The sequence below is a fragment of the Sinocyclocheilus grahami genome, unplaced genomic scaffold (assembly GCF_001515645.1).
Source record: "Sinocyclocheilus grahami isolate Dianchi unplaced genomic scaffold, SAMN03320097.WGS_v1.1 scaffold3.1, whole genome shotgun sequence".
NCBI classification, from domain to species: domain Eukaryota; kingdom Metazoa; phylum Chordata; class Actinopteri; order Cypriniformes; family Cyprinidae; genus Sinocyclocheilus; species Sinocyclocheilus grahami.
Window position 1 is genome coordinate 8,013,348 of NW_015505182.1, and position 27,088 is coordinate 8,040,435.

General features: G+C 35.4%; 1 protein-coding gene and 1 pseudogene across 1 annotated transcript in view; one reads left to right on the forward strand and one right to left on the reverse strand.

Moving 5' to 3' along the window:
- The window catches only part of LOC107581790 (voltage-dependent calcium channel subunit alpha-2/delta-3-like), a 39,832-nt gene extending 28,838 nt beyond the window's left edge, over window positions 1–10,994 (reverse strand). Inside the window, exons 1-7 of the mRNA XM_016267442.1 lie at window positions 10,882–10,994; window positions 8,713–8,772; window positions 4,765–4,927; window positions 2,855–2,986; window positions 2,646–2,650; window positions 2,112–2,186; window positions 1,902–1,991 (exon numbers count right to left, since the gene is read on the reverse strand). Coding sequence (XP_016122928.1) covers window positions 1,902–1,991; window positions 2,112–2,186; window positions 2,646–2,650; window positions 2,855–2,986; window positions 4,765–4,927; window positions 8,713–8,772; window positions 10,882–10,920 — 564 coding nt within the window. The 5' untranslated portion in view covers window positions 10,921–10,994. The remainder of the gene's footprint in view (window positions 1–1,901; window positions 1,992–2,111; window positions 2,187–2,645; window positions 2,651–2,854; window positions 2,987–4,764; window positions 4,928–8,712; window positions 8,773–10,881) is intronic.
- Window positions 10,995–21,980: 10,986 nt separating this feature from the next.
- LOC107578227 (parapinopsin-like) lies at window positions 21,981–25,837 on the forward strand (annotated as a pseudogene).
- The last annotated feature ends 1,251 nt before the right edge of the window (window positions 25,838–27,088 follow it).

Here is a 27,088-nt window from a genome sequence, read left to right on the forward strand (position 1 = left end):
AAATAGCACAACTTTGTAATATTTTATTGTTTAGTTATGTTATGATTACGTTGGTTGCATACAGTATGTGTGTGATTACTGTACAGGTAACAATGCATTAACATTATTGGCAAAGTATTGCATGTTATGATCAAATCTTTGTATGCAGACAACAGACAAGATCATGTACAAACAAAAAGATAATATAAGGTTATAATTGCAGCCAGGTTCAAAAGTCATCTAGTAGAAATTTGTAATAATAATAAGAAAAAACAAAATAATAATAACCTATACAATGTCATAGAAAATGTGAGTTAAAATTGTATTTTTAAAGGTAAGTTGGTAATATTTTTACATAAATTTTTGTTTTGTTAATATGTTCTTGTAAGAGGGCTCTTATGGACAACAATGCATTTATTTAATCAAAAATACTGTGAAATACAGTGGTGTGAAAAAGTGTTGGCCCCTTCATGATTTCTTATTTTTTTGCATGTTTGTCACACTTTAATGTTTCAGATCATCAAACTAATTTAAATATTACACAAAGATAATGCAAGTAAATACAAAATGCAGTTTTTAAATGATGATTTGACAGCTTTTTTCCCTTAATAAAATAAATAATAATTTAAAAACTGCATTTTGTATTTACTTGCATAATCTTTGTGTAATATTAAAATTAGTTTGATGATCTGAATCTTTTAAGTGTGACAAATATGCAAAAAGTTTAAAAACCGGGAAGGGGGTCAACACTTTTTCACACCACTGCATATATATATATATATATATATATTAAAATAGCTGTTTTCTATTTTAATATATTTTTTAAATGTAGTTTATTTCTTTGATGGCAAAGCTGAATTTTCAGCATCATTACTCCAGTCTTTAGTGTCACATGATCCTTCAGAAATCATTCTAATACAGTATTAATGATCTGGTCCTTAAAATAATTTCTTATTGTTATCAGTGTTGAAATACACTACATTTTTTGTGGAAAGTGTGATACTTTTTTAGGATTATTTGATGCATATGGGGTTCGAAATTAAAGCATTTATTTGAAATAGAAATCTTTTGTATTATTATAAAAGTTTTTACTGTCATTAAATGAGTTCTTGCTGGATAAAAGCAATAAAAAAAAAAGTTATATAAAAAAAAATTCCTTGACACCCCTTTGAAGGTAGTGTATAATATAATAACTTATATTGACATGAACAAAACCGTATGTTCCAAATAACGTTTTCCAGCATTATTTGAGTTCACTTCCAAAATAAAGATTGGGATTTAAACTATATTTATCTAGTATTTACAGATCGACTGAGCAGAAAATGCTATATAGTATAGAAGGATATGTTAATAACCTGCATTGTTGGTGATAATCAGGCTTTGGATTCTCTGCTATTGTCTTTTCCACCAAACAAACTTTACTGCGGTGCAGTGCATGATGTCATTCGAAAAGTCAAAGACTGCTGAGTCTACTTCATTCTTTTTTTTATACTTTCAACCAATCAGACACAAACACAGTAAACGGTCCTTTAAAGGGGCCGGACTCTGGCTTTTATGATTACCATATTAATGGTCTGGCTCTAATGAATGTGACAAATACAGATATAACCCTATCCTCCTTCTGTCTCTGCGTTTCTCCCCTCCTCGCTCTTTCCGTGAAACTAGTGGTCTGAGAAAAGAGAGATAAAGGGCGCAACCGGACCGACTTTGAGCACTATCTCGTCTGCAATTGCTTTCTCTTTCATCAGCGTATTAATCAGTGCTGTCAATTACCACAATTAATCACAGGGAGAGATAGCGGTGTCTCGAGGAGGGACTGGAACAGTGAGAAAACACGCACACACACTTGTGCAGGAGCAGAACGGAGAGCTGTCCTGATACCGGACCTCTGTAATCTCACGCTTTTGGTAATCTTCACCGACCTCATTTAAGATAGTGAAAGCCTCAGTCAGTGCATTGCCCAGAAGCCCGATTCCTTTGGCGAATAACTTGTCCAGATGCTCTTTAAAGTGCTGATGAATAAGAACAAGTAGAATGGCTTTCAGATATGTTTTAAGAGTCCTAATTTCACTGAAAATTAGATAATTATAGCCAGAAAGTATGTGCCATTGTTTAATAAGAGAAAGACATACATCCTTATTAGTACTGTCAGCTTGAACGAGCGTGCCGTTTAGACAGGGCTCCACATAACGGATCTCTTGGTTGTACTGGAAACACAAGAAATATTAGACACAGCGAGCGTTAATTAAAAACTTGGTTTCAAATTAATTGATATACTAAAGGGTACTAATTATTTCACTTATGGATATTAAACAAATTCCCTTGCTTTTTTTTAAAGTGGATGAACAAATTGTAACTTTCAAAACCAAACAAATTAATTAAAAAAGTTTGGGGTTTGTCAGGTTTTTGAAAGCAGTCTCTTATACTCACCAAGGCTGAATTTATTAGATCAAAACACCATAAAAACAGTAATACTGTGAAATACTTTTACAATTTAAAATAAACATACATACATACATACATATATTTAAATACATATACATCCATATCTCAGAACTGTTCTTAATAACTTCATTCAATGTTTCACATTTATTGTTTTATAGTTTGCAGACTCTTTAGTTAGAAATCAAACAGATTGGACATCTCTGCCGGTTCAGCTCTTTAACCACATCTGTTTAGCACAAATAGCTAATATATGTAAATTTGGCATAATGCTATAAGATGTAAGATGTGATTTAGTCCGCCGCAGGCTTTGATTAATGGAATGAATTTTCTCTTATGTCTTCTCTGATGGTCTGTAAAATTAAAACATTAGTGAAATCAGCCAGTTTGATCTTCATCAATTCCTGCGCTGACATAATGCAACATTACGCACCTGGGTATTGTCGGAAAAAACCTTTAGCGCTTCCAAAGTACTGCCAAATAAGAGTCGGGTCCCTTTTGAAGTTTTCCACGAAAACTTTGTTCAAGGCTTCCGACCAATAGACTCCATTAACTATGTCAGGGTCTAAAAGGACGGAGAGAGAAAGAGTGAGAAAAGTTTAATTGAAGCATCATTTGCAATCATTCCAATAACAGAGTTCTAATTTGACCTTTAACCCTTATTTCATTCGTCGTACAAGCCAAAAGCGGAGCGATTAAATCACCTCATCCAGTTCCACCCCTCCTTCAGCTCCAAGTCCAACTTGACTCCATAAAAAACCCTTTGCTTTTGTCCTCCAGCACACAAAGCGCAGCCATTGAAAGGCCATTACGGGCGCACACAAAGGGTCGAGGCGCATCCACCATGCATGAGCGGCCACTGCGGCATCCACAGATCACAAAGCGAACAGCTACTTTAAGAGTGATTACTCCGTTCTCACCGCACTCTTCGCTGGGGCATCGAGCCCTTGGCTTTGTTCGTTGCGTTGTCCCCAGGTAGTTATTGACCCGTAGTACTGCAGTGACACTGAGGAGTTCGTTCTTGGATCAGTAACTTCAGAATGACCTGAGGTGTTTGGCTATTATCACTGCTCTATGACATACTAACTTAACTCTCTCTGTCTTTCACTCCGCAATGTGGGGCAGTTTCTGTTAGGACACCCAGGAGCTTTTTATTGAGAAATATAATGGCACGTTTAAAGCTTTTAAACTGTTAATAAAGTTACTCTCTCTGTTTCTCAATTAATCTGCCTAGAGGACCCATAAATGAACACATTTATCACATTACACATACGGCATGAACTGTAAACTTGTTTTTATTTTACCAGTTAAAGGTTTGGAATAATTTTTTTAAACAGCTTTTGCTGCTTAATATTTTTATTATACAAGAACAGTGATAAACCACCCAAAAGTATGGGATAAAAAAAACTTTTTTACCTTTTGATACTTTTATTCAGCAAGGACATTAAATTGATCAAAAGTGACTGTAGATACATTTATAATGTAACAAAAGGTTGTTTTTTATTCACCAAAGAATCTTTAAAAAAAGCATCACAGTTTCCACAAAATATTAAGCAGAAAAAAAAAGGTTTTCAATACTGATAAGAAATAAGAACTATTATTAAAAACTGAACACCAATAATAATGAATTAAATGTGTACATTAATTTTTTTTTATTAAAATATTATCATTTAAAATGACAATAAAAAAGTAAATAAAAAATTAATATATAAAACAGTTTAAATTATAATAACATTTCTAATTTTATTTTAAAAAAACTAAATGATTCGAAACTTTTGACTAATAGCGCATATTTTCTTTTCATGAAAATCTATTTTCTAAATGCATGTTATTGATTTCACTGTGAACAATTCATTCATGCATGTATTTTTTATTTCATTTTATCATTTTAATCAATTTTATTTTTTGATAAAATAATCTATTTCACTTGTATATATGTCATAATATGGAAGAAAAGATTTGCCGTCACATCTATTTCATCGCAACTTTAAGCAGTTTCCCCTGCTGGTAGATGGCGAACTGCACCATTTTGTTGCACAAAGCATCTTTCTCCACTGATAACCATTCTGATGTCAAAATACACTTCTTGCAGGCAACATATAAATCAAAAACATACATTACATTACATTATATCAGATGTTTTACCAATTCTCAATTTTCAGAGGGCTCTTAAAAGCATGAAAGGACTGATGTTTTTCTCATCCTGCTGCTCAGGATAGTAACCAGTTTTGGGACTGTGCGTGTTCTTGTACTGCCATCAACCAATCAACGTGTCATGTTGGTTGAATCACATCTCATCACACCTCATATCCTGTATGTCCAGGTAAAAACAGAATGCATTACCTTTATTGTACATGTTGGTTGGCACCTGCACCACGCTGAGGCTGAGGTTGACTGATAGGTTATTAAAATGATCATTGGGTTCCAGGAGAAACTCTCCTCCCAGCTCTACACTGTTCCCGTCTTCATCCACCTCATTTATAAGCACTGCGTTGAAATACTCGTACTGTTGGAGAAAAATAAAAATTATTATTATTAATATATATATTATTGCATACTATTAATATTAATTTTATTATGTTACAGTAAACTTTTATATTTAAAAGTTTGTGGTCAGTAAGATTTTTTTAAATCGCAACAAAAGTTTTCTATTTCATATTTATGCTGTTCTTTTGAATTTTCAGCAAAAAATCCAGATTTTTTTTTTACAAAATTTCAGAGCAGCACAACTGTTTTCAGCATTAATAATAATAAGAAATGTTTCTTGAGCAGCAAATCAGCATATTAGAATGATTTCTGAAGGATCATGTGACACCGAAGACTGAAGTAATTATGCTGAAAATTCAGCTTTGCATCACAGGAATAAATTACATTTTAAAACATTAAAAAAAGTCTTTACAAGTGTAATAATATTACTGTTTTTGCTATATTTTTGATCACATAAATGGTGAGTAAACAAACATTAATAAATATAATCTAACAGGGACTTCACAGAAATCTGTAATGTTTAAGTATCAACTTTGTTTCTCTAAAAATGTTCATATAGAAATTTATGACTTTTTGAATGCAGACTTTGTCAAATATGGGCACAGATTCAAACACTTCTGTGAGATAAAAAACAAATGGTGCAACTAAACCATTAAAAATGTTAGTTTACGCACACACACAAACATTTCTCACCATTGCCCCAGTCGAACTATAAAGGATAACGGACGAAGAACATTTAGATTGTGTCCAGAGGCCCTGCGTGATTAAACTACCTCTCACTTTACTGAACCAAAGGTCATTCTGTGAAAAGAGGCTATCTATCTGTTAGGTGAGTGTACTTGGTAACACCTTTGTGTTTACCATAAAGCAGTGTGTGTATGTGTGTATGCACTTGACTACAGCTCCTGTTGGGGAGGGGGGCATCAGTACAAAGCCCAGCAATGACAGCTCATACCACGGCTGGGCGCTCCGGTGATACACCCCTGGAGGGGCAGAGGGGGAGTGAAGTTGAGAGGAGAAACGCTCCACTCTCAGCATTTCTGACAGCAATGCGACAAGCTTTTGAGGGTTATCAACAAACAGCAGGAGCAGGTGCTGCACACCCGACCGAATCCCGGTCTCAGTGGGTTCTGAGTCAGAACTCCTCATTCAAAGAGTCACGGGTCAGAACCGTTTCATCCAGACCTTTAGAAACATTCACTCTCGGCCAGACTAGTTTCTATATACTTACACTGAGGCGGGGGGAAAAATTCAACAATAACAACATCCATGTCATATCCTATATCTTTGGTGCTTTGTTATTATGTATTTGTAATTAATTCATTTATTTTTTATTCTTTTATTTATTCCTGTATCGACATCAAAATCAATAACAATGTTCTTTTAATAAATCATTCTTACACAGCAATATTTAAAGAAAAATGTATATACACTATATATATATACATTATATATGTATATATATATATACACACACACTAAATATAACATTAGTATATATATAGACAGCAATATTTTTATTTATTTATTTTTTCAAGGTCTACTGACTACAGAGGTATTAGGGCTACAAATTATTTTAGGATTTTCTTATATTTATTCCTATAATAAATATGCAGTGAGATAGATATGTACAAACATACATGGAGAATATATACATACATACACAGAGAAATGTTAGAAATTTGTTAAAATGTTAAAATGCCTAGAAATTATTTAAAAAAAGGAGTGAAAGAGTATTATTATTGAAAGAGTATTATTATTATTATAATTTATGAGTGTATAAATATGACTGAATGTGTTACAATTAGTGCTGTCGCGATTAATCGCGATTAATCGCATCCAAAATAAAAGTTTTTGTTTACATATATGTGTGTATACTGTGTATATTTATTATGTACATATAAATACAAACACAAGCATGTATATACGGTATTTAAGAAAAATATGTTATGTTTATGTATTAAATATGGTTATGTATAATATAAAATATAAGAATATAAATATATAAATGTATATAGATGTAAATATTTTCAAAATATATACTGTATGTGTGATAATAATAATAAAATGAGGTTATGTTCCTGAAAAAAAAAGTCTTTGTTTAGGCATGTCAGCAATATGTTGAGTTCCTAATATTTAGATACAAACAGGGTGCGAATTAGCCTATAGACTGTCTTTTTGTTTTGACCCCAAAAGACAGTCAAAACAAAAGGCTGGGGGTGGCTTGCGTGTTCTTTTTACACACAAATACATTTCAATAGTGTTTTTAATCGCCTCATTAACCACAAAAGCTAAAGGACGAGTTAGTTAGAGCTGGTATTTTCACCTCTCGGCGAACAGGCGGCGCTAGCGAACGGAATAGCACGTTTACCTGAGGAGGTTAGTAACGTAACACGACGCTTTTTCCCGTAGCCGTTATAATCGGTCTGAACTTTAACAAACATGACCAATAAGCATTTATGGTTTCGGTAGAGATTTAAATCAGAAATATAATGTTTCTAAAAACATTAACATTTGAGCCATGTTGTTTTAAAAGTCTAAATGACGCGTAGTTAACTATTAGATTTCCTCTGTCATGCTCGCGAACAGAAGACGCTTGATCACTTGTCAATTTATTATAGATTTAACATATCACAAGTAGGTTATATAACAAAACCATTAGTGGTTTGTATACAAAAAAAAATGTTTAAGATAGATAAACTATTTCCGGGTAAATTGCCAGCAGGAAACCATTCAAAAATAAAACCAATCTGGACACAAACATGAAACAAAAATGTTTAAATGATGTTTTCCCGTATTTGTAGAATTCTTTTCAAACGAAATCAAATGTGCTGCAATGCACTTGGATTGCAGTTACGGTATTTAAGAAAAATATGTTATGTTTATGTATTAAATATGGTTATGTATAATATAAAATATAAGAATATAAATATATAAATGTATATAGATGTAAATATTTTCAAAATATATACTGTATGTGTGTGTATTTATATATACATAAATATACACAGGACACAGGACATATATGATGTAAACAAAAACTTTTATTTTGGATGCGATTAATAGCGATTCATCGTTTGACAGCACTAGTTACAATAAAGAGTTTGAAGCTCTAAAATAAGCATCCTTCTGTTTAGCAAGAAGATTTCTGTTACAAAAACCACATACAGAAATATAGAGGCTGCAATCTGACTCTTTCACTATAATTAGTTACGTGAATAAAAAAACATTTATGAATCATTGGAAATGTATTCCCATGTATAACAGAGTGAGCGCATGAATTCATTACTGAGGGGGGATACCATTATTTTAAACGTATTTTGCTTCAGTGAATTTTCCATTTGTCCCTGAATAGCGCAGCCAATGTTGAGTCATTTATCTTAGTCGGAGTGCAGAGGCTGGAGAGAGGGGAGGGCTTTCCAACACATAAATATATATATAAAAATAATTCACTTCAAGAACTAAGCTGGAGGTCATGTACAGGACATTTGCATAAAGCAGGGCCACAAGATTACAGCAAGGAGTGTGAGGGGCTTTACCATTAAAACATCCCCTAAGAGTCTATTCTAAAGAACACAATACAATTTCCTATTACACCCTATGAAACATCCATGACAATAGGAGCATTTTAAAAATGAATATGCATGTAATTTTAGACGGGTTTGGATATTTCTGACAAAGTGGCATCAGAGCATTAGAACGACTGGGTTTTTCTTTGTTTCTGAACAAAGAACTGTCCATGGTTCTGAAATCATCACATATAATACTGCAAAGCAAACTGTACAAGTGTACAAACTCTCTCACCTGTAGGTCAGGGTTCTCCTCATGCTGGAGATGAGCTTCTTCTGCCGCTTCTACGAGCCTCTACAGATGACAGAGAAAACAGCAGAAACTAGGATGATTGATGGCAACACACAAAGATTTCATCTTGATGGGCTATGAGAGCTTTCAGAGATGCAGACATTTGTGATGATGAGCCTCTAACTACATGAAAACACATTTTATAACTTTCATATATTTCATCAATAAGTCATTAACAAATATACTATATATTATAATGCTTATCTGATCATAAGTTAACATGCTTTCAAAATTCCTTTGATTATATATGAACTCATATATTGACTTTCAATAATAAACTGACCCTGAGCAACATTCACCAGAGAATAAAAGTGACAACCCCAGTCATAAAGAATTATGAATTAAATAGTCATTCTGAATTATTTATGAAAGTAATTGTATAAGGCGACCTCTTTAAAGTAAAAACTAAAGAGTTTAGTTTACCTGCTGCTTGCAAACAGATATATCACATGGCGGTCTGTTGCCTTGCGGCAAACACAATGTTGTGTGTGTGTAGGACAGTGTATGTTTTGTTGTCATTGAAAACTGCTGGCATGCATTTTTAGTTACATGCCGGTATAATTGCTTCCAATCCACAAAGCGCTTTAGGAAAAAGAATTAATACTTGTCGCATTTCGAGGAAATTATAGCAACATAACCAAAAATTAGGCTTTGTGCCAATTTATAAACACCCACTAGAAATATAAGCCAAGCTGCTCTGTAAAACATAATAATAATAAAATGAGGTTATGTTCCTGAAAAAAAAAGTCTTTGTTTAGGCATGTCAGCAATATGTTGAGTTCCTAATATTTAGATACAAACAGGGTGCGAATTAGCCTATAGACTGTCTTTTTGTTTTGACCCCAAAAGACAGTCAAAACAAAAGGCTGGGGGTGGCTTGCGTGTTCTTTTTACACACAAATACATTTCAATAGTGTTTTTAATCGCCTCATTAACCACAAAAGCTAAAGGACGAGTTAGTTAGAGCTGGTATTTTCACCTCTCGGCGAACAGGCGGCGCTAGCGAACGGAATAGCACGTTTACCTGAGGAGGTTAGTAACGTAACACGACGCTTTTTCCCGTAGCCGTTATAATCGGTCTGAACTTTAACAAACATGACCAATAAGCATTTATGGTTTCGGTAGAGATTTAAATCAGAAATATAATGTTTCTAAAAACATTAACATTTGAGCCATGTTGTTTTAAAAGTCTAAATGACGCGTAGTTAACTATTAGATTTCCTCTGTCATGCTCGCGAACAGAAGACGCTTGATCACTTGTCAATTTATTATAGATTTAACATATCACAAGTAGGTTATATAACAAAACCATTAGTGGTTTGTATACAAAAAAAATGTTTAAGATAGATAAACTATTTCCGGGTAAATTGCCAGCAGGAAACCATTCAAAAATAAAACCAATCTGGATACAAACATGAAACAAAAATGTTTAAATTATGTTTTCCCGTATTTGTAGAATTCTTTTCAAACGAAATCAAATGTGCTGCAATGCACTTGGATTGCAGTGGTATAAATTGCATTAACTCCCTTCAAATCCGACAAACGTGTACATTTATTTCGCATAAATACGCGCGTGCATTTTATAAAATCAGTATGCGGTTGAAAGCTACAAATGCATGAGGTGTATTTCATGGGTTTTACCTTTCATGGCAAACCGACTCCATTGCATCATAAAGTGACAGTGTGTATCTGCAGGAGTTAGATAAGCCTATCTCCTCCACACACTCCACACACACAGGCAATTAAAGCCTGGACCGCTTGTGTCCCTCTGAAGAATAACGGCATGAGCTGGTTGTAACGGGAACAGCTATATGTTCTTCCATATAGAAGAGAGAAGCTTTAATCGAGAGGATTTTTATACGGTAGTAATAAATAAAGCTGTTGCGGCTGCAGCATCTAAGACAATAGACGAGTGATGGAAAATGCTGACTGAAACAATAGGAATTCATGCAAAAATCGTCAAATAACTCGAAAAATAGCTTATAATAATACAAATCATTCCAAATTATATGAACAAAAATATTAAGCGTACGCTAAGGCTATTAGTTTAAAAATAAAACGGAAGTCGCCAGCAGAACATATTCAGTTTTTTCCCCCACTTAAGTTACTTACTCGTGTGGCCTCCGCTTTTTTCCGAAATATTTCCTCCATATTCTGCGCCACATTTTTCACCAATTTTGCGCCGTCGATCTCCTCTGTTCGCACCGACTTCTCATATTCCTTGTATTTCTAAAGAGAAATAAATGGGTCATATTACGCAATGAGTTTACGCACGACAGACATTTTACTACTTTTTGTGACAGTGTATTCAAGACTGGATGATATTTTGTGGATTAAATAATTCTTTGAACAGTACAAACAGCTTTAAATACTTTTAAATATAACGCAACTGTTTTCTGTAATTTAACATATCAAATAAAGCAATACTTGAAATAGGCCTATCTATTTTAATGCAGCAATTGTCTGGTAATAGTCAAAGTATTGCATGTATTAGAACATTTAATACAAAAAAATATCTCAGACAAGCAAATTGGAAACATTAGGCTGTAACAAAAAAGTAGCAAATAGAAATTAAATAACTAATTTAACTGCATTCATATTTGCACTCTTTAATGCAGCAGATCATTTTATTCTTTACGTCTATTGATGCTATTTGTGTGTGTGTGTGTGTGTGTGTGTGTGTGTGTGTGTGTGTGTGTGTGTGTATAGAGGTTTCTTCTCCATTGGGGCATTTGGTAGTAAAACCTGAAGAAAAAAATATTATAAAAATACTAAATGATGCTTATCTAAAATGTAAAAATGCAGAAAGGGTTCTGTAAGGGGTAGTGGATAGACTATCATTAAAAAAACAATAGAAGTCTACGGCAAGTCCCCAGAAAGATAGCTTTACAAGTGTGTGTGTGTGTGTGTGTGTGTGTTTCACATTGAAGAATTTTAAATAATCTCAATGGACACTTTATAAATCTTTGCTTTGTTAATCTCTATAGAAAATCCTAAAACTAATATCTCCTTCAAAGATCTTAAAAATTCAGACATAATACTTAAACTAAACTTCACCAAATCAACACATTTAGCACAAGTAGTGCTAATGATGATGGTGGGGGACAAAATAATCATCTATTCCTTTGGTCTAATGGATAGTGTGATACCTCCAAACATGAGTTCAACAGATCATTGGCAGCATGACAAGTTAATTTGTCTGTGATCAGTAAATAGTGAAACAGTGATGAACTGGGACACTTAGACGTATGCAAATCTGAAGGAGGCAGTCATGTGTGGCTGTGGAAGAGGGACGAGACAAACAGAGAAAAAAAAAAAAATGACGAGATGCAGTGATGGAGAGACTGGGACGGTAAGAAGAGGCCTCTACAAGTCTCCATGACCTACGGTTTGCATTGTCTCTGTGTTAATACAGCTGTCGGTCTCATTCGAGTTGGTGCCACAAGTCTTCAGATAAGCGTGCTGTCCTGCGCCTCTCTCTGACAGTGGCTGCTCTGATTGGCTGATAAGACAAATCCTCTAGATAACGAGCTCAATCTTGTCACCGTAATTGGTGGAACTGCTGCTGCAGTGTGTATTATTGGTGGAGGCAGAGTGCTGTGGGTGGGCTGCTTTGGGGAGGCTGGGCGGGGCTTGTCGAAAGGGCCACACATTGTTGGAGGGTAATTGAAATGGAGTCAGAATTCAGGAGAAAGATAATAAGTTGTCAAGCCTGGGCGAGTCTGGATAATGAACTACACTTCAGACAATGCTGAGTCTGCAGTACAAGCGACACCTGAAGCAACAGCACTCAATGGGCATTGTGATATTAGACTATTCAAACACACTCAGGCATCGACGCCTGCAGGCTTACACCACTCCACCTGAAAAAAAAGCCTTTCTGATAAAAATACGTTTCTAGAAAGAAAAATGGATAAACATACATATTTCTCTCATGTCTCATTACATAAATCACATAAACACACACACACAAACACACACAAAAAAATAACTAAATCCTATAACGTAACACAGTTCTTTCTACTTAAAAAAAGTTTTCAGACAAAAACATATTATTTCCAGTAGGCACAACGTATATATAATTTTTATCTACTTTTATCAAGACAACAGGAAATAAATTCTCTGAAAACACACAGACGCGCACATCTTAGATCCAAAAATGTGTCCCAGACAGCCCTTTTAACTTAAAAAAGGACTATTTGATAAAACAAAGTTTTCAGTAAGAAAAATGGAAAAGTACACATATCCCTCTCATGTCTTTTTTAAAGACAGGACATTAATCCCATGAAAATACCCTCCTGCACATCTCAGATCCCAAAACATGTTCCACACAGTCTCTTTAACTTTAAAAAAGGCCCTTCTGAAAGAAAGAAAGAAAGAAAGAAAGAAACAAGCATACATCTCTCAGTTTTATTCTAAAAACAACAGGACCTAAATTAAAAAAAAAAGAAAAATCCCTGTAAGTGAAATAATCTCACCCCTGCCCCCCTTTAAAAAAAAAACAAAAAAAGACAACAGGACATCACATTGCATGAAAACACATACTCTGGCACATCTCAGATCCCACGACATGTTTCTAACAGCGACACCCCCCTCCACACACACAGATCGCAGCACCACGCAGAAAATTACCCCTTTAAGAGAGAGACCATGGAGGGTTACTGAGGCGGAACAGTTCATTTCCACTCCACCTGAAAAAAAAGCCTTTCTGATAAAAATACGTTTCTAGAAAGAAAAATGGATAAACATACATATTTCTCTCATGTCTCATTACATAAATCACATAAACACACACACACAAACACACACAAAAAAATAACTAAATCCTATAACGTAACACAGTTCTTTCTACTTAAAAAAAGTTTTCAGACAAAAACATATTATTTCCAGTAGGCACAACGTATATATAATTTTTATCTACTTTTATCAAGACAACAGGAAATAAATTCTCTGAAAACACACAGACGCGCACATCTTAGATCCAAAAATGTGTCCCAGACAGCCCTTTTAACTTAAAAAAGGACTATTTGATAAAACAAAGTTTTCAGTAAGAAAAATGGAAAAGTACACATATCCCTCTCATGTCTTTTTTAAAGACAGGACATTAATCCCATGAAAATACCCTCCTGCACTTCTCAGATCCCAAAACATGTTCCAAACAGTCTCTTTAACTTTAAAAAAGGCCCTTCTGAAAGAAAGAAAGAAAGAAAGAAACAAGCATACATCTCTCAGTTTTATTCTAAAAACAACAGGACCTAAATTTAAAAAAAAAAGAAAAATCCCTGTAAGTGAAATAATCTCACCCCTGCCCCCCTTTAAAAAAAAAACAAAAAAAGACAACAGGACATCACATTGCATGAAAACACATACTCTGGCACATCTCAGATCCCACGACATGTTTCTAACAGCGACACCCCCCTCCACACACACAGATCGCAGCACCACGCAGAAAATTACCCCTTTAAGAGAGAGACCATGGAGGGTTACTGAGGCGGAACAGTTCATTTCACGCCTGTCCTGCCTCCCCACCCTCACCCTCTGTCCCGGCACCAAAAAAGCCATAATCAAAGCCATTAATGCTGCGTTCATCAATAGTGATGATCACCCCACTGATTCCAAACACTGTAGCGAAACAGTCCCGGGGAGTAACTGGACAAAAGCGTTAAACATTAACAAGGTTTTTTCTATCATATTCTCAAGATGCCACAAAATGATTGACTGTAAAGATGCTTAATGGTAATGTATTTGTACAATCTGTTATTTTGTTGCGGCAATGTGGAAATTTCAGTGATTGAAAGCAACAAAGAGTCACATCTGTATGGCTGTTACCCCCCCCCCCCCTCCCCCCCTTGTGTAAAAATTAGGTAATTTTGCATAACAAGCTTAATGATCAGTCTTAACGATCCTCCTTAATGAGCCAGCCTGCTGCCTCATCCCTCCCTTTCTGCTTCCAGCTCTTCAGACAGACAGTTTATTGGCGCTGAGCCCCGCCCATCGGTCACGCCCTCTGAGCAGGATGATGGGGAAACGTGCAAACATATGCAGAAATGGCAATGAAGAGAGAACACAACTGGCTTGGACATTTTACAATGTGTTTACAAAGATAATTTTGGGTGGGATGGTAGAACAAGTTCATTATTGAAGTTTATAACTGAATTAAGAACAGAGTTCTATCATAAACATTCACCTTAAAGGGACAGTTCACGCAAAAACGAAAATTGTGTCATTATTTACTCATCCTTACGTCATTCTAAATCCAAATGCTGTGTTTTTCATGAGAAACTGAATAATAGATAAACAGTGTTACTGTAACTGATTACATGTAATTTAGATTACACAATCAGATTCCAGAAATTACTTGTAAGAACTTGTAATTCAATTACATTACTTTTTAAAATACTCATAATTAGATTACTTCTTAATTGATTACATGTTATTCACGCAATGGCAATTTGTTCATAATTTATTCTCCTAATTGATCATTTCTTTGAAATCTTTATAAATATATAGATATAAAAATCATTCTGAAGCCTATATCAAATTGGCACAAGATTATCCTTCCATGTGACAAACAAATTAGGTCAAAAGAAATCTAAAAGTAATTAATAAACAGTCTTACCTAAAATGTGTAATCTAATACATTGTTATTGACTACACTTTATGTTATGTAATTTGAAATCAGTAACAGATTATAATTTGATTAGCATTTATAAGCAGTGTTGGTGAGTAACTAGTTACATGTAATGGAATTACGTAATTTAATTACAAAATAAAAGTAATTGTAATCAGTTACAGTTACTAAGAAAAAATATATAATTAAATTACAGTTACTTATGAAAATGTTAAGGATTACAAAGGGGGTTACATCAGATTTTTTTCACAAACACTCCCACATACATATTTAATTGAGTTCTTTCATAAATTGCAGTGACTGCTCTAAAATATGAAACACCAATGTTTCAGAAGGTTATAACATGCTTATCCGATAGGGTTTATGTATATGCTTTATTTTTTTAAGATCAACAGTTTTTTCTAAGGCATTGTTAGATTCCAGTGTTTCCTGTCTATGAATGAATGTCTATAAATGATTTTAAAGTAAGTCTGATTTTGTGGTGGCTGTGTTTCAAAGGGGACATCGGATGCCCGTTTTACACAGGGTTTATGTATATGCTTTATTTTTTTAAGATCAACTGTTTTTTCTAAGGCATTGTTAGATTCCAGTGTTTCCTGTCTATGAATGAATGTCTATAAATGATTTTAAAGTAAGTCTGATTTTGTGGTGGCTGTGTTTCAAAGGGGACATCGGATGCCCGTTTTACACATTGGTATGATTCTTTAGGGTATTCTTGAAATGGTCTCAGTGGTCGTGTAAAACAACACCCTTTTTACCTTGTCAAAAACAGCTCTGTTCACAGCGACTCGTTTCCGTGCATGTCTCTTTACATGCTGATGAGCTCTGCTCACCCCGCCCCTCTCTTTTGTGGAAGAGCAAATGCGATTCGCAAATAATCATAAAAAATAAAAAGTGTGTTGACACCAATAGCCTTGTGGGCAGCACGCTGACATACAGCACCATTGCACTTTGGGTGTACCATGTTCAAATCAGACCTTTCCCGATCCTGCTGAAGGTGGAAGAGAGCGCTGGTATTCATTCCAAAATCAAAATGGCTTGATAATTGAGACTGTTTAGGTTTTTGGGGGGTTAAAAAAAGGAGTGAATTTTTATCATTGTAGGGTGGTTGTGTCCACACACTGCTAAGACACATTTATATGCAAATGAAGATATTTTGCATCCAATGTCTCCTTTAAAACTAAAATATAATCTTTATTCAAGTGATGAGGGATTTCAAAAAGTCTGAAAGTTATCAGTGTTGAGCACATATTGTAAGTTTAACCCTGCCTGGTTTACATGTTTGAAAATGATTAACAGTTGAAAATATTAGACATTTAGAAAAGTAATCAAAAATTAATCAAATGTAATCAAAAAATAATGTGTTTTTTGAACATTAAAGCATGTCAACATATTCTGTTACACCAAATACACAAAATAATGATCTTTAAAAAAGCATCATATAACCCCTTTAATAAAGTAATTGAAAAGTTACACTACTTATTACATTTTAAGTAGGGTAACTTGTAATCTGTAACCTATTACATTTCCAAAGTAACCTTCCCAACACTGTTTATAAGTAATCTACCCAGCTGCCCATCTGCCAAATTTGTCCTACAATCATCAAAAAAATTATCTTTACAGCTCATGCACTATATTTCATATAGTATTTTTTAGCAAGGAACAAATGAAAATGTAAGTCGATTTCTGATAATCTCCAACTAAGATCTGAAATGTAATTTACATATGTATTCAGATATTCAGATGAAAACTGGTGTGACGCAAAATTGCCAGATTTTATGTCATTGTCATGAAGTTTCATTGTTTTTTTGTGTTTGTAATGGACATGATGTACTAGTTTAAATATGCACAATGGAAAATGAGATTCATCAGTAAATAATAACTAAAAAATGAAGACTGTAATCATTTATTTATCCTCATGTCATTCCAAACCTGTATGAAACACAATGGAAGGTATTTTGAAGAATGTTGGGAACCAAACAATATTGAAGCCAACTGACTTCCATTGTAGGGCAAAAAAAAAAAACAGACATTTCTCAAAATATCTTCTACAGAAGAAAGTCATAAAATGGGAAAGACATGCATATAAGTAAATTCATTTTCATTTTTGGGTACCCCTTTAAATTTTTGTCTATTTCTCATATCACTTTAGTAGACTTGGCGTTTAGCATATGGGTCATATGGGCTAGTTTATGTTGTCCTTTTTGGAGCTTGACAGACATGGTTACTGTAAACTAAAGAGTAAAAAAATAAAAACAAATGGATTTGGATCAACATGAGGGTGAGTAAACAAAGAGAATTTTCATTTTTGGGTGAATAATTCAGTTAACAATTACGCAAGGTAAATCAGCCACATTGGTCTCGGATCAGTGGATAAATGCAACACCGGTAATGGCTCTGACTACACTATAGATTTTTTCTGTAAGTGAGGGCCTTGTAGCTAAAGATAGACCCAAAATCTCAGCTTTAGTTAAACAATCAGTATACTGTAGGTAGACAAAAATAACTCAATTATCTTTAATACTTCTCTCATTATATCCCTCACAAACGCACACAGAGATAGACACCTTTACAGACGCTTATAACTCACTTACATACATTTAAAAACTCAGCTGTAATTCTCAAAGCCTGAGTTTCATTCATTTCTGCTGTTTTATGAACAGACCCGGGCTAGTTCAGTTAAAGAGTCACGTACACACATTCTGTGAGGAGGTAATTACGACGATAATATGTGCACTGATGGTGAGAGCTGTGCTCTTATCTCTCACCAACACTGAGAGACTTATTAATACTTCAGAGAGAGAAAATTTCTTGCGCTGCAACGGAGCCGGCGGCTCGGGCACTCTTTAGAACTCCCCCTCCTCTCGGTCTCTCCCCCCTCGGTTACAAAAACAGCAGCGAGAGCCGATTCAGCCGCACATCTGCCGCCCCAGCGCGCGTGCTGCCTCCGGAGTTTCAGTCTCTCCGCCCAGCTGTCACACACCCCACGACCTCTTTGACAGGGATCCTTGCTTTTATTCCTGCATTAGGGGTATACAGAACAAAACCAGGTTTAAATGCTTAGTTTGCGCACTCAGCCTTTTTCTCAGCGCTGATTATGAGCAAATGAACGCGCGCGCTCTCACTACTGGCTCTGCTGATATTATGATGAACGACACTTTCGGGTCAGTGCATGTACTAAAGGCAGAAGTTTAGGGAGAGGAAAAGCGATTGGAAAGTCATCGAGACAGTGAGGCTCGTGTGTAGACCTAGTGCGGTTTCCCCATGCGAGCGCGCACACGAGAGAAGCTGATGCGAAACTTTCCCTCGGCCACGCGCATCCCTTCGTTTGGGGATGCTTTTGCTCTGATATCAAGCAGTGATGGGCATATGCTTCGAGATTACGTATTTTACTTTATTAGTCATTTCAAAAGAATATTACCGTTTCATATATTAACATTGTTATTCATCTTGATATAAGACTAATTTTCATAGCCTATCTAACATCAGTGCATGATATAACTGTTTAGGTCACACTTTGCAGTTTATTTAACCGGGGCTAGTTGTCACAAACTGTTATATATGTAAGATTGTTATATATGTAAGATTATGAAGTCAAAAGCACAATTATGTTTCAAATATCACAGTTTTTGTAAAATAGTTTGGAACACCTAGTTCAAAACGGACAAAATTAGACAAATATACATGATTTATGCCCTCCAAGTGGTCTTATCTGAGTTGTCATACATGTACAGTATGTAAAATATGATTCTGCATATTTCAGATATTATATTTTCATTGAAATGCACATTAAAGGAACAGTTCACCCAAAAAAGAAAATGTGCTGAAAATGTACTCACCCTCAGGTCATCCAAGATGTACAGCAGATGAGCTTGTTTCTTTATGGGGACAGATATGGAGAAATGTAAAATCACATCACTTGTTCACCAATGGATCCTCTGCAGTGAATGGGTGCTGTCAGAAGGAGAGTCTGATAAAAGCTGATAAAAAAATAGCACAATACTCTACAAGTAAAAGACATAACTGTAGCCATTCAATTAATACTACATGACACAAAGTTTTCTTTTATGTATTATTGTTACAGTATGTTTTTTTATAATGCAGCTGTTTGGACTCTCATTCTGACGGCACCCATTCACTGCAGAGGATCCATTGGTGAGCAAGTGATGGAATGCTACATTTCTCTCAATATGTTCTGATGAAGAAACAAACTTATTTACGTCTTGAATGGCCCGAGGGTGAGTAAATTTTCAGAAAAATCTCATTTTGGGGTAAACTATTCCTTCAGCACAATGCACACTGTTAGACAGAATAAATCAGTAGCATAGCTGCTCCTCATCAATAGATGCCATAAAAGAGCAGCTAGTACTCAAAGAAAGTAAGTGAATAAGATTTATGACCATCCACTACTACAGCACTGACCTCTTGAGCCTGATGCTTAACAATGGCATCCAGGAGTTAATTGCTATTCTCTCATTCTCTTTTTTTGTTCCTCTAATTACCACGAGCACATAAATGATGAGGTGCATCTGCGTGTGTGTGGTAAGGGGTCTGATGGATCTGTCTGAACACAGCCTGCGTCTCTGTGCAGTCATGATTAGCTGGTAAATGCATCATACATCACAGACTCAGCTAGAAGCAGCAGTGACTGGAGCTGAAGAACACTTGCCATACTGTACTATTGCAATACTCTATATCTATCTATCTATCTATCTATCTATCTATCTATCTATCTATCTATCTATCTATCTATCTATCTATCTATCTATCTATCTATCTATCTATCTATCTACCTACCTACCTACCTATCTATCTACACACACACACACACACACACACATATTGAAAAATTTGGGTTTTTGTTAAAAAAATCAATACTTTTATTGAGCAAAGGATATGAGACTTTTAAAAGCACTGAAAATCGTATCTTCAATTTGTCCTATATTTTTAACAATGTAAATTAAAATGGTTCAAATGAACCTTTTGTTCAGTTGGACATCTTTTGTCTAAAATTCTAAAAGTACATCTATTTTACCGTACCTTAATTTACAGTATATCCATTGAAGCTATAGATGCACATCCAGAAATACAAGTCTTTATTCACTGGTGACCTGGTGGTCCTTCTTAAATCAGAATGACAAAGACAACAATAAGATTAAGAAATGTTGGGTCTTTTGGGGACAGAAGCAATAGTTTTATCAACTCTTGAAGCAAATCTGGTTAGTCTGTGCTGGAGTTCACTCTCGTCTATTTTAATGCAGGGCACCAAACACAGTAATCTCTGTCTCGTCTTAATGGAAGTTAAAACTCTTAGTGGGTAAAATATAGTACTGGACATATGTGACATCTGGCACTGAAGGTGCTGAGAGTTACTCTGCACAGCTAATCGCAGAACCTCTTACAAAATCTGTCATAATAAACACAGGCACTCACACGCCTTTATGAATGGATACAGATTCCTGGGAGCATCTTTTAAACAACAATATACAATTATTTAATGCATTGATGCAAAGTGAAATGATGTAAATTAGGTCAATTTTGCCATTCTTTTCAAAGCCATGACCCCAAAATATATAAAAATTCAATGCAAACTTTTAGAGCTGAGAGAAAGTAGCCATTTTTGAGCAACGTGACATGCACTTTCAGTGTACAAAAGATGTACAAAATTGTAGTACCTACTTTGAGAAATATACTTGTAAATTTAAACATTTAAAGTAAGTAAAGTCAAAAATACAAGTTACTTTATTTCTGTTATTTATCCAATACATGATCATTAGCAATGAAAAACTTAAGTAGCTGTTTGTTTTATTCATTAAAATCAATTAATCAATCAATACAGGGTCAAAAGTTTGGAATAACTATGTTTTTATGTCCTTAATGTTCACCGAGGCTGCATTTATTTGATCAAATATTTAGTAAAAACAGTAATATTGTGAAATAGTATTAAAATGTCAAATAACTGTCTACCATTTTAATATATTTTGAATTTATTCCTGTGATTACAACTCCAGTCTTCAGGGTCACATAATCCTTAAAAAAATAATTCGAATAGGCTGATTTGTCGCCCAAGAAACATTCGCTATTATCAGTGTTTACAATATTTTTAAGCAAGGAACAAACATTTCTATTATTAAAATTTCTTTTAAATTGTAACAAAATTGCACTGTTACTGTTTTACTGTATCTAATAATTTACTTATTAAATAAGTTCAGTTTTGGTGAGCATAAGAGGTTTCTTCAGAAACATTAAAAAATCGTAATTATTCTAAACTTGACTTCAAGTCATTCTTCTGCAATCAAGGGAAGAGCTCGATCAGAGATCACACCCAGGAGGACTTATTGTGTCTTAAGTCTGGATCTTTGGGACTTTTCTTCTTACAGCACCTAATCTGAATAAGAACCCTTTTTTGTGTGTCACCGACTTGAAGGGGCAGACAGAAGGTGTCTATTGAACTCGAGTGACACAGCAGAGAAGAATATAGCTTGAAACTGACTGGAAAACTACCAAAACTACAGAACACGAAACAGTTTAAAGGAACTGATTTTTTATACATCTGTATTTTTAGTTCAAACTTGAGGGGATGGCCTCTGTCCCAGAATTCCTGAATGACTCGTCTATCCACGATGGCCCTGGTTCAAAGGTGCCCCTGCCTTGGGCAGGATTCATCACGCTGTCCCTCCTCATGGCCGTGTTCTCCATCACAGCTGTCATGTTGAACGCTACAGTGATAGTCGTCACCCTCCGGCACAAACAGCTGCGGCAACCACTGAATTTTGCCCTGGTCAACCTCGCCGTGGCCGACCTGGGCATCACATTAACAGGAAGTGTGCCATCTGTGGTGACCAATGCCTTGGGCTACTACATTATGTGACGGGTCGGAGGTGTATTGGAGGGATTTTGCGTTGCTTTATTTGGTAAGTCTGTTCTGGTTTCATTCCAACACAAAATAATGATTTTAGACTGTACCCAGATAGCACACGTACATCTGCAAGAAGTCTGTTAAAGATCACTGGATCTGGAAAGCATCAGCTGTGTACAAACATCTGACAGACGTCGGTTAGATGTTAGTTTTACATACATTCTAAACCATTAACATCTTAAAGACATCTAATAGATGTCTATTTGACATCTGATAGGAGACGTCCTATAGAGGTATTGCAGATGAGCAAACACTCTAAAAAAATACAGATGTAAATGCAGACGTCAAATAGACGTCTCCGTGATGTAAATGTGCTATCAGGGTATTATTTAGAAGTGTAAATTACATTTAAAAGTACAGTAACTGTGGTGGGACCCTACAGTGTAATACATTTCAAAGGCATCTGTTCAAAAAACATGTTTTGTTGTACTGTGTAGCTACTGTTGTACAACAAACCTGCTGGTTCACAAGCTGCTCCTACAGGCGATCCTAAAAAAGAGCTTCTTCGTATAGGCTGACAAATGAGACATTTGCAGGGTTTTGAAATTCACTTCATCCAGCGCTCTTTTCGTTTTCTGCGTTCTAAAATAGTCTTTTACTGCATAAACCGCTCCAAACAAATCAGTGCATAGGAACTGTCCGAATGGTTCAGACTGAATAGCGAATCGATTCAGAATCAATTTTATTAATGTCTACACCTACCCCAACCCTAAACCTACCCTTACAGTAATGCAAATACAGTAATTATGTGTTATTCACAGTTGTGGATATAGGGATACAGGTACGGCCAGAAACCAACAATAAATAATTATTTCTACTTATCAGATTGTGTTTTATTAACGTCTACACCTACACCTTACAATAATGCAAATACAGTAATTGTTGTTCAGCGTGAGAAAAAGGATGAAATATTGATGTGCGCATGCGCAGTATGCCCTGGCAGGACAATCTGATGGGTATAGGATAAAATGTCAGGACACCTTGGCTCGAACAAGTTACCTGTTCTTGAATCAGTCAATCTCGATTAGTTTTCCAGAAAATATTGCCTAAAAACTAGCTGTTTCTCCAGCAAACATATTTTATATATTGTACAAGGCAATAATCTTACTGTCATTATTGTGTATGACTGGGAATAAACATCATTCATTCAATCAACTGTGTTAAAACTTAAAATACGAATTGAGTGAACTCTCACTTAAATGTAAATTCTTCTGTTTCCTCTGTTGACTGCACAGTTATAACAGCGCTGTGCACAGTTGCCCTGATTGCTTTGGAGCGGCTGTTTGTAGTGTGCAAGCCTCTGGGCACCATCACATTCCAGACCAAGCATGCCGCAGGAGGGCTGTTGTTATCTGGCTCTGGTCTCTGGTCTGGAATAGCCCGCCTCTCTTTGGCTGGGGAAGCTACCAGCTGGAGGGAGCCGGCACATCCTGCAGACCCGACTGGCAGAATCGAGATCTCAAGAATGTGTCTTATATCATCTGTTACTTCTCACTCTGTTTCGCTGTGCCATTCTTCATCATTGTGGTGTCATATTCATGCCTGCTCTACACGCTAAGACAAGTAGGACAGTTGCCCCGGTTTACTTATGTTTTTGAAGTTATCTTATGAGCTGGTGAAATTTAGTTGCAGTGCAGTTAAGTACCTGTACTTTGCCAGAGTATTTTTATCTTGTAAAATGTTTACTTTTACTTGATTACATGATACAAAAATGTCCCTCGTGAAATGCAAGAGGGATGTCCAATCTAAACTTGAAATGTTACAGAAAAAGTTCATTTGAAAAATTAAAAGTTGCTGACAATTTCAGACTCTCAGGTCATCCAAGATATAAATGAGTTTGTTTTATCACAACAGATTTGGGGAAATGTAGCATTAGTTAGTTACATCACTTGCTCACCAATGTATCCTCTGCAGTGAATGGGTGCTGTCAGAATGAGAGTCCAAACAGCTGTTTAAAACATCACAATAATCCACAAGTACTCCACAGGACTCCAGTCCAATCAATTAATGTCTTGTGACGTGGAAGTCTGAATGTTTGTAAGAAACAATACATCAAGATGTTTTAAAATTTTGCTTCTGGCTAAAATACGAGTCCTTCATCCATAATATTGATTTTTATCAGCTGTTTGGACTCTCATTCTGACGGCACCCATTCATTGCAGAGGATCCATTAGTCAATAAGTGATGAAATGCTAAATTTATCCAAATCTGTTCTGACACAGAAAATTTTTTGGATGAACCATTCCTTTAAGGCAGTGGTTCTCAAACCTCTCCATGAAGTACCTCCAGCCCTGCACATCTTGTATGTCTCCCTCATCTATCACACCTAATTCAACTCATCAGCTCATTAGTGGAGACTGCAAGACCTGAAGTGGGTGTATCAGCTATAGAGAGACATACAAAATGTGCAGTGCTGGGGGTACTTCATGGAGTGGTTTGAGAACCACTGCTTTAAGGGATTTTGCTTCATGTGACATCTGTGACATCTATATTTCTTGACACATATTTACACCAATTTTGGTTTTCCTCATTTTTTAAAAATACAATATGGTATACTTTGCACACTTAAATTATTAGTAGCTTTTTTAGTACATTGAAGTTGAAGGTTTTGATAGTATATAGCAAATTTTGGTAAGATTATTTATTTGCAGATCAATACTTATACAATGTAGTGGTGGATGGTATAAATAAACAACATGGTTCATCGATTACATAAATTAAGTACTTTTACTAAAGTAAATTTGAAAATGAGTACTTTACTGTAGTAGTATTTTATTAGGGTGTCTGTACTTTTATCAAAGTACTTGATTTGTGTACTTAGTCCACCACTGGTTGTTTGAAAGAATATTTTCATTGACAGGTAGCTAAGGTAGGTGGATGTATGGCTGCGAGGGCAGAGTCTAAGGTGGCGTGGATGGTGGTGATGATGGTGTTGGCGTTCCTCGTGAGCTGGCTGCCATATGCCGCTCTGGCTCTAACGGTCGTCTTCAACCATGATATTCAGTTGGCTGTGCTGGTGAAGGTGGTGCCCATATACATGGCCAAAAGCAGCACTGTTTACAACCCGCTGATCTACATATACATGAACAAACAGGTGAGTGAAACAAGCAGATAAATCTTGTGGATTGGTATAATTTGCATAGCTTGACACAATAAAGACCATGTCCGTTTGGTATCTAATGTAGTGTAAATTAATATAATGTAGTAAAGATGGGTTTTTTCTAGTTCCAGAAGTATGCAATACCCCTTCTGATGTGTGGAAGGGATCCCTGGCCTTCAGAGGACGATGTATCTGATGTTCAGACCGTCGTGTCACCATTGAACAACAAAATCAGCCCAGAGTGACTTACTGTATTGTATGTTTGTTTCACTACAGTCATGTTGCAAGCATGAAGAACGTGCTTTTCTGTTAAAAGTGAGATGGTTTTGATGAATGCAATTTTCTTTGCTGTATGTGTTTCCTATTGAAGTTGAGATGGGACATATAGTGTGGCCTTTTTAAGGCCAGCAGCCTTTTCATTCACATCACATCTGTTTCACTGCTTGCTAAAGCTGTTCAGAACTAGCTGGTTTTGGGAGAGGGACATTCTCATTCTAGACAGCATTTGAAATGGAAAAAATATGTATACCTTCCTGAATGAAAGACAAGCAAGACAGTATTTTTGTCATGTTCTCACAGGAAAAAATGGTGCATTTTATGCTCTTGTCAAATTTTAGATTGTATACTAGCTTATACTGTACTATGTGTATACTGCAGATACAGACTTTTATTCAGCAACAGTGCATTACAGTTTTTCTCAGTCGTTTTGGTGCATTTCTCAAATCAGAAATGAAATTCTCAAAACTACTTGTTCAACCTCCACATCATCTAGTCATTTGTACACATCATAAAAGCAGTTTCTCATTCTTTTGAACAAGTTGCGATTGCTTTGGTACATTCATGCAATTGATTATGTACATTTATCTGCGGTTTGCTACATTATCAGTTGCTAATGTAATGTTGCTCAAAATGTATTATATAGTTTTCTGTGCAATAGTCTTACCCCTCAAAGCATCTAGTCTTTAGTTCATCGTATAAGTCATTAAATGCAAAATGGTTCAGCTAGTTGTCATAAACTGCCAAGCACATTTTTTGCACATTATTATTAGAATTTTTGTAAATTTGGCATGAATTGTGCAAGTGAATCTTGACTTTCACTAATGAAGAGAATGTAGATCAACCAATGACAAACCAGTTCTCTGAAATACCTCAAAGCTGCATCTCATGAATCTTCAGTTGGAAAGCATATACTGTATAGACAGAGGACAACACAAGAGTTACAAATTCTGACAATGAACTTTTTAATTTTTTTTTATTTTCATCTTTGTGCCCATATTTCTTTTTCCTTTTCTATATCACAATGACATTGTAATGTGTTTTTTTTTTTTTTTGGTCAGACCACTAGTAAAAGTGTAACTGGGAATTCTATGAAGTCTCTTTCAATCAATATCCCACATACAGTAATGTGTAAATTTGTACTTTTGAAATGGATATATGGCATACATAAGCATATGGCATACTGTTCAATACAGTAACTGTCCTCCAAAATGTTGCCATAGTTTACTTTAAGTAATACTAACAAAGTGCACTGTTATATTGACAACATGACTAAGCATTTTAACTATTTTGTTTGTGAACAATGGCACAAGTACTTTTCATTCTGATGGCACTGATGTTCAATGACATAAATACTTAATTTTGAGAGATGAACTAAAGATTTTGAGTGAGA